Source organism: Xenopus laevis, chromosome 9_10L (genome assembly GCF_017654675.1).
Source record: "Xenopus laevis strain J_2021 chromosome 9_10L, Xenopus_laevis_v10.1, whole genome shotgun sequence".
NCBI lineage: Eukaryota > Metazoa > Chordata > Amphibia > Anura > Pipidae > Xenopus > Xenopus laevis.
Genome location: NC_054387.1, coordinates 18,935,866 through 18,953,369, shown reverse-complemented (window position 1 = coordinate 18,953,369; position 17,504 = coordinate 18,935,866). Strand labels below are relative to the sequence as shown.

The 17,504-nt window shown below is 44.8% G+C and overlaps 3 protein-coding genes across 5 annotated transcripts in view; 2 read left to right on the top strand and 1 right to left on the bottom strand.

Annotated features, from left to right (window-relative positions):
• The window catches only part of LOC108701997 (traf2 and NCK-interacting protein kinase), a 1,005,599-nt gene that overhangs the window by 196,103 nt on the left and 791,992 nt on the right, over positions 1-17,504 (top strand). The gene's annotated exons all lie outside the window — the stretch shown is intronic.
• On the top strand, positions 1,644-15,704 carry ccm2l.L (CCM2 like scaffold protein L homeolog). Its single transcript, XM_041577444.1, has 10 exons — positions 1,644-2,229; positions 2,383-2,550; positions 2,889-2,972; positions 3,783-3,966; positions 6,777-7,288; positions 7,423-7,555; positions 7,971-8,034; positions 9,041-9,188; positions 13,644-13,782; positions 14,877-15,704. Exons 1-10 carry the CDS (start codon positions 2,200-2,202, stop codon positions 15,131-15,133), a joined length of 1,719 nt encoding a protein of 572 aa, XP_041433378.1. The 5' UTR covers positions 1,644-2,199; the 3' UTR covers positions 15,134-15,704.
• The window catches only part of csnk2a1.L (casein kinase 2, alpha 1 polypeptide L homeolog), a 14,533-nt gene continuing 12,395 nt past the window's right edge, over positions 15,367-17,504 (bottom strand). For all 3 annotated transcript variants that reach the window (XM_018235034.2, XM_018235036.2, XM_018235035.2), the window contains exon 13: positions 15,367-16,561. In XM_018235034.2, the coding sequence (XP_018090523.1) occupies positions 16,446-16,561 (116 nt within the window). In that variant the 3' untranslated portion in view covers positions 15,367-16,445. The remainder of the gene's footprint in view (positions 16,562-17,504) is intronic.

The window sequence follows — 17,504 nt, the reverse complement described above, 5'->3', positions numbered from 1 at the left end:
AATAAAAATTCTGCTTTGAGGACACAGAGAGCAACATCCAAGGGGCTGGAGAGCAACATGTTGCTCGCGAGCTACTGGTTGGGGATCACTGGGGTAGGGTAATAGAGAGCTTAAGAGGGTTCCTCTGATAGAGAAGGTAAGAGGGTCCCTCAGATAGAAAAGGAAACTGGGTCCCCCAGATGGAAAAGGAAAGAGGGTCCCCCAGATGGAAAAGGAAAGAGGGTCCCTCAGATGGAGAAGGTGATGGTCCAAGGGTCCCTTAGATGGAGACAATAAGGGGATCCCTCAAATGGAGAAGGTAAGAGGGTCATTCTGAGAAGAGAAGATGGTCCCTTGATGGAGAAAGGAAGAGGGTCCCTCAGATAAAGAAGGTATGAGGGTCCCTCAGATAGAGAAAATAGGAAAATCCTGAAGGTGGAGGTGGTAAAAATGCACCAAACACAGAGTTATGAGAATGTCATGTCTATACAATCCTGGCCTTTGGAAAGACTCCATTTGGAGATCGAGTTTCTGCAAAATTCCTCATTTAATTCTCCAAATTCCTCAAGCCACTATTCTCAGTGGGAACCTCTTAGGCACCTTCCCACCAATATGTCAAGGAAAGGAGTTTCCATAATTATTCTCTGATGCTAATTGGACAGCTTTCCAAGCTGCTGATTGGACAGTCAGTTTTGCCATCTCTGACTAGACTGTTAAGCTTCCAGTGCAGCTGGAGAATTCCCAATGGTTTCTGTTTTTGTCACAAGTGATTGGTTCATTCTCTATCGCAGGCAGTTTTCTACTGGAGGGCAACTGGACAGCTAAAGGGGGTTTGTATTGTATTTCTATTCCCAGGATTCTGGTTGGGGCACATGTTCATATCCTTCTCTGTTGCCTGATCTGTAAGTCAATAAATCATTGTTGTTTTGGGGCAAAATGCTAAAAACTGAGTTTTATAGTCACCAACTTTTGTATGTTTCCCTGAGGTGCTATACTGAGAAATAAAAGCGGTTTCTCCATGCTCTGGGCTTGTTTGTGTTGCCTGCACCCTCTGTATATGGGTTGATACTTGTGCACAGACCATCCTAAACTATGTGGCCCTAGGGAGCCCAAGGGGGGCATCCTCAGGGTCAGAGATGATGCAATTTGGGATGAGGTATGCAGACTGACATTGCACATAGACTAGTACTAAGCATACACATACTGGCACTACACACAGACTAGTACCATGCACTCTAGCACTGGCACTACAAACTGACTGGCACAAATTAGTGGCAAGCACACACACAATGACACACAGAATAGTATCAAGCGCATACATACTGGCACTACACACAGACTGGCACAACTTACTAGTACCACACACATGCTGGCACTATGCACAGACTGGTGCACAGACTAGTACCAAACATGTGTACTGGCACTACACACAGACTAGTACCAAGCACACATGTACTGGCACACAGACTAGTACCAAGCACCAGCACCTATAGTGGCGCACACACACATACACACACACATATATATATTTGCTCTGGGCTGGACCCTTATCACAATGACCAGTAACAGGAACTGACTTCTGGGCTGGAGCTGGTGGAGTTTCCTGCAGAGAAATAACAAAGGATATTGGGATGTGAGAGGAAGAGGAGGAAGGGGGACTCAGGACAGAGTTAGGGTTGGAAGAGAAGGGCAGCTGCGCATGAAGTAGAGACAGGAGAAAGAAGAGGACTGAGGGGAGAAGAGAATAGATTTGGAGAGCAAGGCAAAATGCGGGCAGAGTTCTGGCTGTAGCGGCATCAAGGATAGAATAACAGAAGAAGTGGACAACTGGACACAATACTTCCAGGGAGTAAAGGAGAAGTATGAGAGAGTAATAAAGGATAGTTTGATTATTCAGGGTGGAGTGAGAAGGAGCAATAGTGAGGGGACTGCCAAAAGGAGAGAAGGGGAGAGAGGGAACAAGAGAGGAATGTAAATCAAGAATTTAAAGAGAGAGGTGGGAGAGACGGGATAGGAGAGTAAAAGAGGGGACAGGTGAGGAAGAAGACCGCGTGGGTAAAGTGAAACAAGGCTTGAATGATTTGGGGGGAGAGTGCAGGAAGAGATATAAGGCAAGTAGGACAAAGGGTTTTGAATACTCACACTCCCTACAAAGGAGCAGGACGTCGAAGGTTGAAAGAGGCAAAAAGGAGAGAAAAAGCAGGTTGAAAGCTGCCCACAATGGAACAAGACTCGAAGAAAGGAAAAAAGGTACCTTATGTGTGAGTGTGTGTAGGAGTTGGGGTTCAATAGGGCTGGGGCCCATATGGACATCCCACCTTTTCTATAATACCCCCATTCCCTCTCACTACTTTTTTTCCTCTCTTCTTCTGTATGTGCCTCGCATTTCTCTTCTTATTTCAGGCCCTGGTGTCTCCCATTAAGCGCCTGGTTTTCCCTAAATCTGGCAGACGTTCCGCAGTCAAACCCAACAGTTACCGACGGCCCCTTCACTCTGTGCCTGTGATGCCCCCGGACTTTCTCATTGACCCCCAAATCCTTCTGCATGATTATGTAGAGAAGGAGGTCAAGGTACAATGATACAAAATTTCTGCAACATTAGTGTATTGACCAGAGTCTTCTGATTCCTCATAATTTGCTTATTAAATCTGTTCTACATTCTTCTGTAACAGAAAGCTGGTCCTGTTTATTGGTCAGTTCCTCCTAGGCCCAAACAACGTAGTAACGGCAGTGACATGTTTATGGGTTGGTCCCTCGAGGCCCAAATGGCATAGTAATGGCAGTGATCTGTTTATGGATCAGCTCCGCGGGCCCAAAGTCCATAGTAATGGCAGTAACATGTGTATGGGTCAGTCCCACACTAGGCCCAAGCAACATAGTAATGGATATGTCTATTTTGTTCTGAGTAGTTCTTGGGGCATCTGACGTGGGTTGTCTCCTCCCTGAACCCATCCAGCAGAGATGAAATCCTGCAGCTTTTGGACATGGCCAGGGTAAGTAGCTCTTCCAACACCCACCTGACCAAACCAATGATCTTAGTCCCCCATACCCACCTGACCAAACCTAGGACCTCCCCCATACCAAACCCTACCCAGCCGAGCTCAGGTTAGTGCTCTGTTACTGTAGGTTGTGAGTACTGTGAGTATCTCAGGCTGTGATGGTGGGATGGAAGGTGAATCTGTGCAGCTCTGGCACTTGAGTTGCATTGAGCAAAGGTCATGACAGCCATATTGTCTTTTACAATGATATGGGATCGCTGGGCCATGATATGTCAAAAACGTCTTGCCGATAATTCTCTGACCTCTTGCCCAACATCCCTGGTCTTGTTCTGCACAATATATATATACTGTATATATATATATATATATATATATATATATATATATATATATATATATATATATATATATATATATATATTTATAAGTACCCCCTCTTGTAAAATATAAGGCTATTATAAGTTACCGAGGAGTTCCAGGACCAATATAAAAACACGTGGCCAAAGGCTCAGTGCTTTTAAACAGCTCATGGAACTCCAAGATGACTTACATTTTGCAACAGGGGGTACTTTATTGTAATACACAAGTTTCAGTGTCATGTGACAGAAATGACATCACTAAGCTCTGATTATAACTGATGACATCACTAAGCACTGTTTATAAGGATATAATTTACAGGATGGCCCAGTGGGTTCTCACTCATACCTACAACACATAATCATGTACTAGTGACATATACAAAGTAAAGCCCTCCAACCCATGAGCTGGATTCTCCTCCTCACCCACTCTATGTATGTTCTCCAGACACTGAAGGAGCTGCCATTACACTGCACCCCAGAACAGGACAGTATCCTCAGCATGTCAGCCCGCAGCCTCTTGCTCACGTGGAGAGATAATGAAGAGCTGATCCTGAGAATCCCAACCCATGAAATCGCTGCAGCCTCTTATGTCAGGGATGATGCTCTGCACCTCTTGGTCCTGAAAACAGGTGAGGAAGGCTACAACACATCTGCCCTTACCATATAACTTACCGGTCCCCATACTACAAAGCTGATCCTCTACAGATACTTTTTAACAATGGGCCCCAACCAGTGGCTCGTGAACAACATGTTGTTCTCCCACCCATTGTATGTTGATCCCAGTGGCCTCAAAGCAGGTTATTTATTTATTTTTGAATCCTTGACTTGTAGGCAAGCTTTAGTTGCATAAAAAAACAGGTGTACTGCCAAACAGAGCCCCCTATAGGCTGCCAGTCCACATATAGGCTGCCAATTAGCCAATCACAGCCCATATTTGGTTCCCCCAGGAACTTTTTGCATGCTTGTGTTGCTCCCAAACTTTTTTTTACATTTGAATGTGGCTCATGGGTAAAAAAAAAAGTTGTGGACCCCTGCTCTATACAATACTAGGATAATTGTAGAGGAAACCACACATTACTAGCAGCACAGTTGTAAACTTTGTCCCTTTAGAAGCTGATACCGTATGGGACCGTTATCCAGAATGCTCGGGACCTGGGGCTTTCCAGAGAATGGATCTTTAATGTAATTTGGATCTTCATGCCTTAAGTCTACTAGAAAATCATTTAAACATTAAATAAACTCAATTAGCTGATTTTGTGTCTAGTAAGGATTAATTATATCTTAGTTTGGATCAAGTACAAGCTACTTTTTTTTTTTAATTTGGATTATTTGGATAAAATGGAGCCCATGGTAGAGGGCCTTTCCTTAATTCTGAGCTTTCTGGATAATGGGTTTCCGGATAATGGATCCAATACCTGTACTGGGGGCAATATACTGAGCAGTAATGAATATACAATATGTAAAGTGACTTCATAGTTGTGTTTCTGAAGCAAACACACCAGTTTTACCAGTGCAGGGCAACGGTGCATTATATTGTCATTCCTTTAAAACACTTTTTTTTATAGATATAATAAAAAAAATAGAAAAAAAAGCGAATTAAAATAGGTGAGAAGAAATAATAATAATAATAAGATAAGCTCTGCAATTATTTAGAATTGAATTTATGGAACAGCTGAATGGCAGGAAATTGGTAAAAATAAAGTGCATTATTGGAAGACATAGGTGTATTGCTTAGAAGTGATTACTAGGTGGTGGGGCTGGTGTATGGCTGAATTATGATATGAGGACAACTATGCAGGTATAAAAGAGATGTGATTTAGCACAGCCACACCACCACCTCGGATGAAGCTCCTTATGGGAGGGAGTGGCTGACATGAGGTTTGCAGACAGAGGGAGGATGCTATTTATTTATTTATTGCTATTTGCTGCAGGAGCTCAGTTACAGAGCTAATGAATACCAATCATTGCGCTATAGACCAGAAGCACAGTTATAGAGGAAACAGATACCAATCAATGCGCTACTGCATATCTAATGCATATCTAATGCTCCCACATATCTACATCCAAATGTAGATCTAATGCTCACTGATCTACATCTGAATTTGGCTGCTCCCTTTAGAACTCCCTTTGCTGAATGTCCAACAGTTTCTTATCCAGTGGATATTTTCACAATGTCTTGATCTTTTTGTTACCGATACCCCTCTGAGGAAATGTTTGCACTATTGCCCAACCACTGACTCATCTTGTACCTTTATTTTATTCTCTTGTGCAGTAGTCTTCATTATGCCTCATGAAACAAAGTAAGAGTAAAGGTGGCCATACACGGGCCCATAAAAGCTGCCGTCAGACCGAGACGGCAGCTTATTTGCCCATGTATGGGGCCCCCCAACGGGCTTCCCCGATCGAGATCTGGCCGAAAGTCGGCCAGATCTTGATCAGATGGGACTAAAAATCCTGTTGGATCGCGGCCGCATTTGTTCATTGCTGCGGTCCCGCAATCCGACCGCCCGTTACCATTTGTTAGGATCCGATCGTTGGGCCCTAGGGCCCACGATCGGATCAGCCCAATATTGCCCACCTCAAGGTGGGCATATCGGGGAGAGATTCGCTCGTTTGGCGATCAGCCCAATATTGCCCACCTCAAGGTGGGAATATCGGGGAGAGATCCGCTCGTTTGGCAACATCGCCAAACGAGCAGATCTCTCCTTGTATGGCCACCTTAAGTTAGGTTGATAAAAGACACACATCCAACAAGTTCAACCTTTTAACTCTATTTGAACCTGCCTAACTGCTAATTGATCCAGAAGGCAGAAAAACCCCATTTTAAGCCTCTCCAATTGGGTGTGGAGGGGGGGGGGATTCATTATCAAAACAAAAAACAATAAACCAAAAAATGGTTAAAAGTTATAATCCATTTATTAGAACAATACAGATGAAGGCCTAAAGCGTTTCGTACCTTTTGGGGCACTTACTCGACCTATGAATAAGTGCCCCAATAGGCTGAAACACGTTAGGCAGTTCAACTTGTACTATGAACTATCTTCCATTACCCTGTATTCCCTCACTTTCTAAAAAGCCATCCAACCCCTTCTTAAAGCTATCTAATGTATCAGCCTGTACGACTGAGTCAGGGAGAGAATTCCACATCTTCACAGCTCTCACTGTACAAAACCCTTCCAAATATTTAGGAGGAACCTCCTTTTTTTCTAATTGGAATGAGTGACCTCGCGTCAGCTGTAAAGACCTACTGGTAAAGCATTAGAGAGATTATAATATGATCCCCTTATATATTTAAACATAGTTATCATATCACCCCTTAAGTGCCTCTTCTCCATGTGAACAACCCCAATGTGATGTCACAGTTGACCACTGCCCCTGGCTTACCCCTTGTCTTCACTTGTTGTTTTCATGGCTGCACTCTGATGCTTGCATCACTTAGGGCTTGGGCTGGACGCAGTACCAGCTGCCGGTAGTTTGGAGAGAAAGCCACCAGCAGGACCAAGTGACAGAAGCCAAGGAGGGGGGAACTCAGGACATAAACAAGCAGGTGGTGCCATGGAGAGAAGACACACAATATGCAGTTTAGACTGGAAGATGTCTCATGGATCAACAGATGGACGTCAAAAAGGTGGCGGAAGCTTAGAGAGAAAACCAGTGACAGGCAGCTGGGAGAAGAGACATGGAGGTCCAGCATGTGGTGAAAGTTGGGAGAGAAGAATGACCTTTAGTGGAAGCTGGGAGAGGAGGCAGCCCCGCGGAAGCAGTTGGGAGAGGAGGCAGCCATGTGGGGGCAGTTGGGAGAGGAGGCAGCCCTGTGGAGGCAGTTGGGAGAGAAGACAGGCCTGTGGAGGCAGCTGGGAAAGGAGACACACAGGGCAGAATCCACTGGATCCAAAGGAGCCCAGCCCAGAGGCTTATTGCAACCTGATCATTCTGGCTGTTGAGAATAGGGTGAGTATCCAATGGGTAAATAATGGGCATCATGGGGCTATTTTGTGTGGGATTATTTCTGGGGGCTATTGTTGGGAGGAAGGAGGCAGAGCCATTCTCCAGTTACCTTTAATGTGAAGCTGTGTGTCTTACAGGACGCTGCGGAGGAATCCTGTGCTCTCATTTGTCAGGTTTTCCAGATCATCTACGGAGACCAAAGTATTGAGTGTGTTGACCGCGCTGGATACCATTACACCTCCCCACCAGAGAGACCATGGCTTTGTCGCTGTGAGATGAAAATTGGGGCCCCATCTAAGACAGTGTTGGGCTGCCTGCCAGCTCTTAGTGTAGTTCAGCAGCAGTTTCAAGTTGCTTCTGTTAACAGAAAACTCCACGAGCCCAGGGTGCTTCTGAATGAGCACCACTGAGCCATCCTCTGTCTTACCTGATACCCCAGTCTTTCCAGCCTGGAGTATCAGGTAACATATTATAATCACTGGGGATGACTAATATTTGCCACCGCCTTAATTATGATCCATGGAGAGGGGGGGTGATATTTTTTGGGGAGGGACAAGAAGGAATTTAACTAGACAGTTTCATTGCATACATGTATTCAGAGTATTATAAGCTGGGCTTAAAGGCTTGCACTCAGTGCTGCTCTTGTAGTTTAACCCTTAGCTCACTAGTGTGCTTGGTGTTACAGGTGAGAGCTCTCACACCGACGGGACATTTGCTTACGATGCCGATTTCAGCTGCTGCAGCTCCTTGTAAGTTCCACCCCAACTAGTCTGGACCCAGTCTGCACACCATATTTCTATATCATCTTTCCTTGTAACCCAATGAGCGTTTTCTTCCATTCTGATCTTGATGTTGGGGGGACCCTTTGATCTCTCTGATCCTGTGCCTCACTAACACCCCCATGATTCCTGTGTCATGAACACCCCTGTGATGCCTGTGCCTCACTAACACCACCGTTATTTCTGTGCCTCACTAACACCCCCATGATTCCTGTGCCTCACTAACACCACCGTGATTTCTGTGCCTCACTTACACCCCCATGATTCCTGTGCTTAACTAACACCCCTATGATTCCTGTGTCATAAACACCCCTGTGATTCCTGTGCCTCACTAACGCCCCATGATTTCTGTGCCTCACTAACACCCCCATGATTCCTGTGCCTCACTAACACCCCCATGATTCCTGTGCCTCGCTAACACCCCCATGATTCCTGTGCCTCACTAACACCTGTGATTTCAGTGCCTCACTAACACCCCCATGATTCCTGTGCCTAACACTTCCATGATTCCTGTGCCTCACTAACAACCCCATGATTCCTGTAGCTCACTAACACCCCCATGATTCCTGTGTCATGAACACCCCTGTGATTCCTGTGCGTCACTAACACCCCTATGATTCCTGTGTCATGAACACCCCTGTGATTCCTGTGCATCACTAACACCCCCATGATTCTGGTGTCTAACACCCCTATGATTCCTGTGTCATGAACACCCCTTTGATTCCTGTGTCATGAACACCCCTGTGATTCCTGTGCATCACTAACACCCCCATGATTCCGGTGTCATGAACACCCCTTTGATTCCTGTGCCTCACTAACACCCCTGTGATTCCTGTGTCATGAACTCTGTTATTCCTGTGCCTCACAAACACCCCCATGATTCCTGTCATGAACACCCCTGTGATTCCTGTGCCTCACTAACACCCCCCATGATTCTTGTGCGTCACTTATAACTCCTATGATTCCTGTGCCACAGCAATGGCTCCCATGACACATTTGAAGTGAACTACAGTGGAGAATCATCGCCGTCCAATGCTATGTCGCAGCAGAGCCTGGCATCTGGGTGCAGTGGTGCTGAGCAGGGCAGTGTGGGGCTGGAACAGCTACAGGAATACTTGGCCACGGTGAGGCATAGAAATTCAATAGAGAAGGATCAGTTCTCTTACTAGATACACTCATAAAACCAAACGATGCTTGTGTTGCTTTTAGTCACTGCTGGTTGATTATGGAATACAGCCCAGGGTTATCCCCTTCCTCTATTTACATAGTAAACACCCCATGACTTCCCCCCTTCAATAGGCCAGCAAATTTGGATGAATGTCATGCCCAACATGGCTTAGCCTTAAAGCAACCAACGCAGCCAGCTAGAAAAGTAGATTTTGGACTCACAGGAAAATCCTTTTCTTGTAGGCCTGAACTCAGTGCAGACGTTAGGGTTTTGTCATTTTTCACCTCTATATAGGATCTGGCTCCACCTCTTTTGGCAAGCTTAGTCAGTGTAGATAGTATAGGTAGAAAGAAGACCAAGAGACAACAAATAACAACAGAAGAGGTCCCTATCCCATACTAAAATCAGCCTGGGTGGGACATACTGCACTCACAGTTTAGGCCTATGAGAACAGAATTTTCTGGTGAGTCAAAAATATCCTTTTCTCTAGTGGCCCTCCTGTCCTGTGCAGATGCTAGGGGACGTCCAAAAGCTGTCCCTTTATCAGGTTGGGTATGACCCTAGGTTGAGTAGCATAATGTGCATGCTCACTGTGCTACGGCAGCCTGCAGAACTTTCTGGCCAAACACAGCTGGTTTTGTGCTTGTAATAGAATGTCTATAGCATTCTGTGAGTATCCCTGTTGGGTCCACCACCTGGTCTCAAGAGCCACACCATCAAACGCAGGAGGGGCAAGCTGGGATGATTGAGTGGCCCTTGAGTGAGCAAGTCTGGATGGAGAGGCAATCTCAGGGTCTGAATATAGATAATTGGACTAAGTCTGTGTACCACACCCTGTTTAGCCAGTCAGGTGCTATGAGGATTGTGGTGGTCCTGCTCTGCTTTATTTTCCTGATTATTCTGGGCAGGATGACCAAGGGTGAAAACGCGTACACCATCCTGAAGTCCCAAGGGGTGACTAGAGCTGCCCCGGTCCCTTGTTCTGGCACAGTAGGTTGGGAGCTTGGTATTGTGTCTCGAAGCTAGTATGTCGATCTCTGGGGTGCCCCATCTGCAGACCAGTTGATGGAACACTGTCGTTGAGTGACCATTCCCTCTGGTCGACTGTTGTTCTGCTTAGTCTGTCTCCCAGTTCTGTACTCCTGGTATGAACACTACTGAGAGATTGAGTACCGTCTGCTCGGCCCACTTTTTCTTGCGACTTCCTGCATGGCCAACCTGCTGCATGTGCCTCCCTGCTTGTTTACATTTGCCACTGCTGTGGTGTTGTCGGCCTGTACTCTGACCGATTTGGATCGTAGGGGTGTTGACCAGCCCTCCAGCGATAGAGCGATCGCCCTGAGTTCCAGGACATTGATGGGTAGCGTGTCTTCTCCAGGTCCCCCCCTGCCCTGTAGTGTATGATTGCGATTGACTGCCCCCCAGCCTCTGAGGCTGGCATCTGTGGTCACGACTTTCCAGATGGGAACCCAGCTCTTGACCTTGTTGATGTTGTCTGGGGTCATCCGCCACAGGAGACTGTTTAATAGTCTGAGATATATTACTTGTTATAAGTCTATGTGGTTCTTCTTCCACTGGTCTAGGAAAATGTTCGAAAGGGGGCAAAGGTGGAACATGGATAGGAACGCCTGAATTGTTGCAGTTTGTCTGTCTATCTTGTCCTGAGGTAAGAATACCTTCTGAGCTTGGGAGCCGAAACGTAGGCCCAGAAATAAGATGTTCTGGCTTGTTTGGAGTGCACTCTTGTGGTAATTTATCAACCATCCATCAGTACCCGAAGACAGGTGTGAGTGTCCCTGGTTGCCTGGGTTTCTGACGGTGCTGTGATCAGCAAATAGTCTAGGTATGGCAGAATGTGTATACCTAGTGATCTGAGGTAGGCTATTATCAGGGTTAATACCTTGGTAAAAACATGTGGTGCAGTACAGAGTCCAAAGGGTAAAGCTGTAAACTGGTAGTGGCGGTCCCCAATAGCGAATCGGAGGAACTTGTGAGAATCTGGGTAAATGGGTATGTGTAGGTAAGCGTCCTGCAGATCTATGGACATCATAAAACTGTTTGGTTCAATGGTTGCGATGACCGATCAGATGGATTCCATCTTAAATCTTTGATTGGTGACACTTGGATTTAAAGGATTTAAGTTCAGCGTGGTTTTGAAGGTACCCTGTTTCTTTCTTACCAGAAAGAGAATGGAGTAAAAACCTCTGTAGTTCTGATAGCGTGGAATGTCTTGTATTACTCCTGTTTGCCGGAGCAATCCCAATCTCCACTTCTGCCTCAGCGAGGAATGAAAGTGCAGCCATTAGCCTCCATCTGTAGTTCCTGCATTGATGATGGTTGGTTTCATGCCAACTCTTCAGCCCAATATCTGGCTGTATGAGCCAAGCCGGCAGAAGCTGTTGCTTGTACATGACTTTTTAAGTGTGGATTCCATGCAGAGATCTAGTGGATCTCTAAACGCTGCCTCCTCAGCTGCTAATGCAGTCTGCCTGGATAGGCGGGCCACCGCTGAATCAACTCTAGGAGGCTTTTCCCATTTTTTTTTGTGATCCTCTGGTACCGTTGAGTTAGGGCCACCCACCTCTCAGTTGGGCCCATTCAGTCGTAATCGCCTTTGTGATGGAGTTGAATATTGGGAAAGTTAGTTTCGATTTCTTTTGAACCCCTAATAGCTTTTCAGCCCTAGAGAAGGCTACTGTCTCATTCTTTAACTCCAGTGTCTGCATCATTTCCCTGAGTAATCTTTTTGAAACTCCAGAATTAATTGCTGAGGGATGGTCATCCTCTGAACCAGAATCAGTAATTGAATGCAAATGATCGGAGGTATCAATGTCTGGAATGGGAGTACCCTCCTCCTCTGAATCTGATGCCAAACCCTCCTCTGATTCTGAGGAAGATGTAAGCGCAAACATAGCTTTACACTTTATTGTTGGTCTACCAATTTGTATCAATTGGTTGAAGTACAGCACCACAATTCTTTTCTTGGATAAAAATGCCTTTATTAGGAACACTGGCAGGACCAGGATAAGCAATGTTTCAGGCTACACAGAGCCTTTTTTAAAGCTTTTTTTCTGTGTAGCCTGAAACGTTGCTTATCCAGGTCCTGCCAGTGTTCCTAATGAAGGTATTTTTTATCCAAGAAAAGAATTGTGGTGCTGTACTTCAACCAATTGATGCAAGAGGAGTGGAAGGTGGCCATTCAGGGTACGTGCACCAGGACCCACTGATTTGCAGTGTTGTGAGCTGTCTCTACCAATTAAACAAGGTCTACCAATTTGTGTGTGTGTGTGTGTGTGGGGGGGGGGGGTTGGACTACAAAATAACCCAAATTGTGGTGGTACCTGGGTAGGGGGTGTGGCAGATTGGTTTCAGGGCATGGATGTGAGGTTGTCCGCTGTGCCTGTTGTGGGGTACTTGGTGGTAGCGGTGTGGGCATGGTTGCCCTAGGTGTGGTATTTGGGGTAGAGGCACCACCCTCTGCAGATTGTGGAGACAATACAGGCGCTTCCTGTGTGTCCAGACATTAGTATTGGATTTGCAATCAGAACAGTAGTTCCTCACTGACTTCCTTAATGAATAATTGTAAGATTTGCACTCGGAAGTTCATCTTTTTTAAGGCTTGAATCTCAGCCCCGAGCTCAGTAAGGGAGTCAGCCTTTTCCTTGTGGGATTGGTTATTGCAGACCCAGTAGTAAAGTTGTGCACTCGTCTGTAAAGCTGCAGTGTGGTGGCGCAGGTCTGTGACGTCAGTGCGAACCTTGTGAAACTGGCCCAAAAGAACTTTCAGCGTGAGTTAGCCCTACGTTGCCTAGCAACCACTCACACAGGCTGTTTGTTTGAGCGCTGCTTGTCTCTGGCAGGCAGGATTTAGCCCAACTTCCTCTGGATCCGAGGGTGCTTAAAAGCTCTATACCTATGGGTAGTCTGCATTTGAAACAGGAATAACTGTTACCACAGTAATACTGGCTGTAAAGCTCTACAGTTCTTTCCTTTAGAAAGATTTGGCTTTTAATTCCAGGCTTGAGGCAAGTTTTGGTTGCATAAAAAACAGATGTAATGCCAAATAGAGCCTCCTGTAGGCTGCAAGTCCATTTAGGGGCTACCAGTAGCCAATCACAGCCCTTATTTGGCACCGCCCAGGAATATTTTACATGCTTGTGTTGCTCCCCAACTCTATTTACATCTGAATGTTGCTCACGGACCCCTGCACTAGAGAATAGTTCTGCATATACTCTATATTGTGTGTTTGCTGTAGTCTTAAATGCTTGTTAAGTTGAATAAAAATACTAAGAAAAAAACTGAAAGATACAAATGCTGTCCTTCACCTCCAAGGCAGGACAAAAGAACTGAGGTGAAGAAGTGGTATAGTAGTTTCTTTTAGGTTTAACCAGTCCGGTCCTTTGTTTTTAAGCTGAGAAACAAGTTGTCTCCAATGGAGATACAGAAATTTGCTGCTCTCCTGCGCCAGTACCGGCTTGGAATGGAGGTGGAAGAATATTGCAGGGAGTTGTTACACCTATACGGGGACAGCCGGAAATTCCTGCTTCTTGGTAAGTGAATATTGTTAGTGCCCAAAATCATGAAAAGCAAGAGGCATAGCTTTTGGAACTCGGCAATAAGTGTCCGTCTCAGGGCAAATCACTTGACAGTCTAGGGGTCTGAATACTCTATATTGTACTATGAAACCAATATGGCAGCCCTGCCCATACTTATAAATACAAATATTCAAAGAAAGAATATTCTGGGCTCTCCGTAAGCTATACCCTCATAAAGGTTTTCAAGAAAATCTCAGGGGTAAGGGGGCAGATTTATCAAGGGTTACATTTTCGAGAAATGGTCAAATTCAACTAGAGACTTTCAAATTCAAATCGAGTTTTTAAAATTCGAATCAATTTCGATTCAAGTTTTCAGGTCGATCCTATTCACTAGAGTTAAAAAAAAAAAAAAAATCAGATTTTCATAATAAATTTAAAAAACCAAACAAAAAAAACATGAATTCGAAATTCTACCTTTGATAAATGTGCCTCTAAATGTCCAGTTGCCTTTGACTTAAGAGATACTGACAACAGAAATTAAACTTTTTTTTACATCTATCATAATATTGCCATTGAAAGCTACTTATAACTTTACTTTTTAAAATATTATAGGTCGTTTTTTGGTGTCCGTATCACTTTAATTCTACTAGGTACTATATACCAACACATTTTAAACAACATGGTAGCTCCGACTTATGTATAAATACAAATATACAGAGAAGGAATGTTTTGGGCAGAACAATAAGCTATACCCTCATACTGTACTGTCTAAGGGAAACAATATGGCACCACCTTCCCATATGTATAAATACAAATATACAGAGAAGGAATGTTCTGGGCACACAATAAGCTATACCCTCATACTGTACTGTCTAAGGGAAACAATATGGCACCTCCTTCCCATGTGTATAAATACAAATATACAGAGAAGGAATGTTCTGGGCACACAATAAGCTATGGCACCTCCTTCCCATGTGTATAAATACAAATATACAGAGAAGGAATGTTCTGGGCACTCCGAAAGCTATACCCTTATACTGTACTGTCTAAGGGAAACATGGCAACATGCACTCAAAAAAAAAAAAACATGCTTTTTCCCTTTGCAACAGGTTTGCGGCCCTTTATCCCAGATTTGGACATTGGCTATTTTGAGGGCTTCCTGGAGAACATTGGGATCAGAGAGGGTGGAATTCTGACGGACAGTTTTGGAAGGATCAAACGCAGTATGAGCAACACTTCGGCATCTGCAGTCCGTAATTATGACAACTGCTCGCCGGGCTCAGAGTCGGAGTCATTTCACCGTATTATCAGCAACATTACGCAAAACATTGAAGCGCTGGCGCAAGATGATGATGACTACTTGTGACCTCTGGCCAAAGATTCTATGCACAAAATGATATTTTAACCATGAATTTAGTACTGGCAGCCTCCTCTCTCCATCTCGCATCTATAGTCAGACAGAGTTAAGTTGCTATGGTATGCACAACTAGCAACTAAACTGTATATCTGCAGACGTTTCCCCAAGAAAAAACACACAGAAGAAATACGGGGTGTAAGCTGCACCCATAAAATGTCTGACACACAGGACAGAATCTAACCTTGATAAATAAAACCATGTTTATTTACACCAAATAGTTCCAACATTAGATCTGTCACGTGAAGGAGAAAAGCATTTTCTGTGTTACGAAGACAGCTCCTTGCTGGGGGACAGGCGTTGCAAATTAAAAAGGGGGAGAGGGGGGGTGGGTGCAATTGGGTAGTGGAGAGACATGAGAGCAAGTCTTGCCCATGAACATGATTGAGGAGGCCGGTACCTCAGCAGGCCACTTCCCAGCAAGGAATGGGGTAGGAATGCCACAGGGACATATGGAGGCAGCTCCTAATTATAAGGGGATGAAGGAGCTGGGGAGGCATTTCTGGGATAGTAACAAAAATCAGGTGTCTGATCCCTCCCAGGATGGCACATTAGGGCAGGGGGTATAGAGAAAAACCTCAGCTTGCACCACCATGCAGATCTCATTGCAACCTTTACAAAAGAAAACGGTGTATGGCTCATCCCACACGGACAGGCTTTGGTTGGGGTAAGGGCTGCACAAATTCTGTCAGTGCACCCAAACGATTAGTGTCTGCCATGATGGAGGGCAGAGAGAGAGAAAGATCATGGCCTCGGCAGCACTTGGGTACAATGAGACACGGGGGTGGGCATCAGGCTCATGTGAACCTGCAATAATAATAATAAAAAAAAAAAAAAAAAACACAAAACAAACAAAAAATAATCTGTGGGTATATCTGGCCTGCAGCCACATCCTAGGGACACGAGGGCCAGTAACCACATCCCAGACACAAGAGCAACTTGTGACCAGGAGCTATAACAAAGTAAAAAAAAAAAAAAAAAATTATTCAGCCTAATTTTATATATATATATATATATATATATATATATATATATATATATATATATATATATATATATATATATATATATATATATATATATATATATATATATATATATATATATATATATATATATATTTTGACAGAACTACTATAAATCCACAAGGAACTGCTCAGACACGGCTCGTCCAGGGGGCTTCCAATGTCTTGGGGCCCCCTCCTTCCACATCAGGTGGGAGGTAAATTAGGGAGATGGGCCAAGGGGTCAACTGTGGTGCATCCTACTGGGTGGCTCCAGCTGCAGCAGCGACAGGGGTCCCCAGGGTGTTGGTAGCAGAGATAACAGGAGATCCAGCGAGAGAGCCCAGGGCAGAAGGAGTTGGCACCGCAGAGATCCCTAACGGGTAAGAGAGACAAGTGTCAGCAAATACTCTGAACCCTAGTGAACAGACCCCCCTTCCCCCCGGGAAAGTGATTTACAGTGGTTATCAGGTGCACTATTGCAGCAGTGCATGGGTCACACAAGAATATGTGTGTGTAAATAACACAATGTTGGCCAGCAGCATAACATCCCACATTTGGTTATAAGAAGTCCCAAGCCAGGCACAACTACTAAGGGAAGGATTACAGTAGAACTACTATAGAATTGTCATTGCATCAACAAAAAAACAGATGGCACCACAGGGGCCACTTCACAGACAAGTATCACTGTCATATGCAGACTCTGCACTTCCCATTACGGATTGTGAGACTTGATCCCACTTCCCACAAGGGTAGTACCAACAAAGGAACAAGACAGGTCATTTTGTGGTGCCTGTGGACAGAAGAACTTACTCTCGGCCAGATATTGATCGGGGAAGCCTGTCGGAGGGCCCCATAAACTGGACTTGGTCTGCCGGCAGCTTTTATGGCCCGTGTATGGCCAGCTTTATATGTAGCCAAGATAACCCCATATTGTTATTACAGCGTATTTAAATAAGATGTACATTGTTCTGCCCAGGACCTTTTAGTTGGGCACATCACACAGAACTTTTTCCTCTGCTACTCGGCTCCACCTTGCATGATATAGTAGAATTGTTATGGAAGTGACAGGGCCATCGGCTGTACTTATTTCTTCTATTACGGTGGGAGCGACATGTAATTATTTTCCTGCCACTTTTTTGTTCACCATGCCTGCCTTTTTTTTTCCTGGGGAGAACAGGAAATATAAAATCTTGTGCTAGCTTCTCCAAACATGTCCGTCTCTCTCTCTATACATACTGTACATACCCTCTCTCTGTACTCGCTCTCGCACTCCTGCTATACTCTCCGTCTATACTCTCTCTGTCTGTCTATACTCT

Coding starts and splice junctions, on each gene's coding strand:
- ccm2l.L (XM_041577444.1), top strand. CDS start 2,200: ATGGAACAAGACTCGAAGAAAGGAAAAAAG. Junction 2,551..2,888: donor ATGTAGAGAAGGAGGTCAAG/GTACAATGATAC, acceptor TGTTCTGAGTAG/TTCTTGGGGCATCTGACGTG. Junction 3,967..6,776: donor CCTCTTGGTCCTGAAAACAG/GTGAGGAAGGCT, acceptor TGCATCACTTAG/GGCTTGGGCTGGACGCAGTA.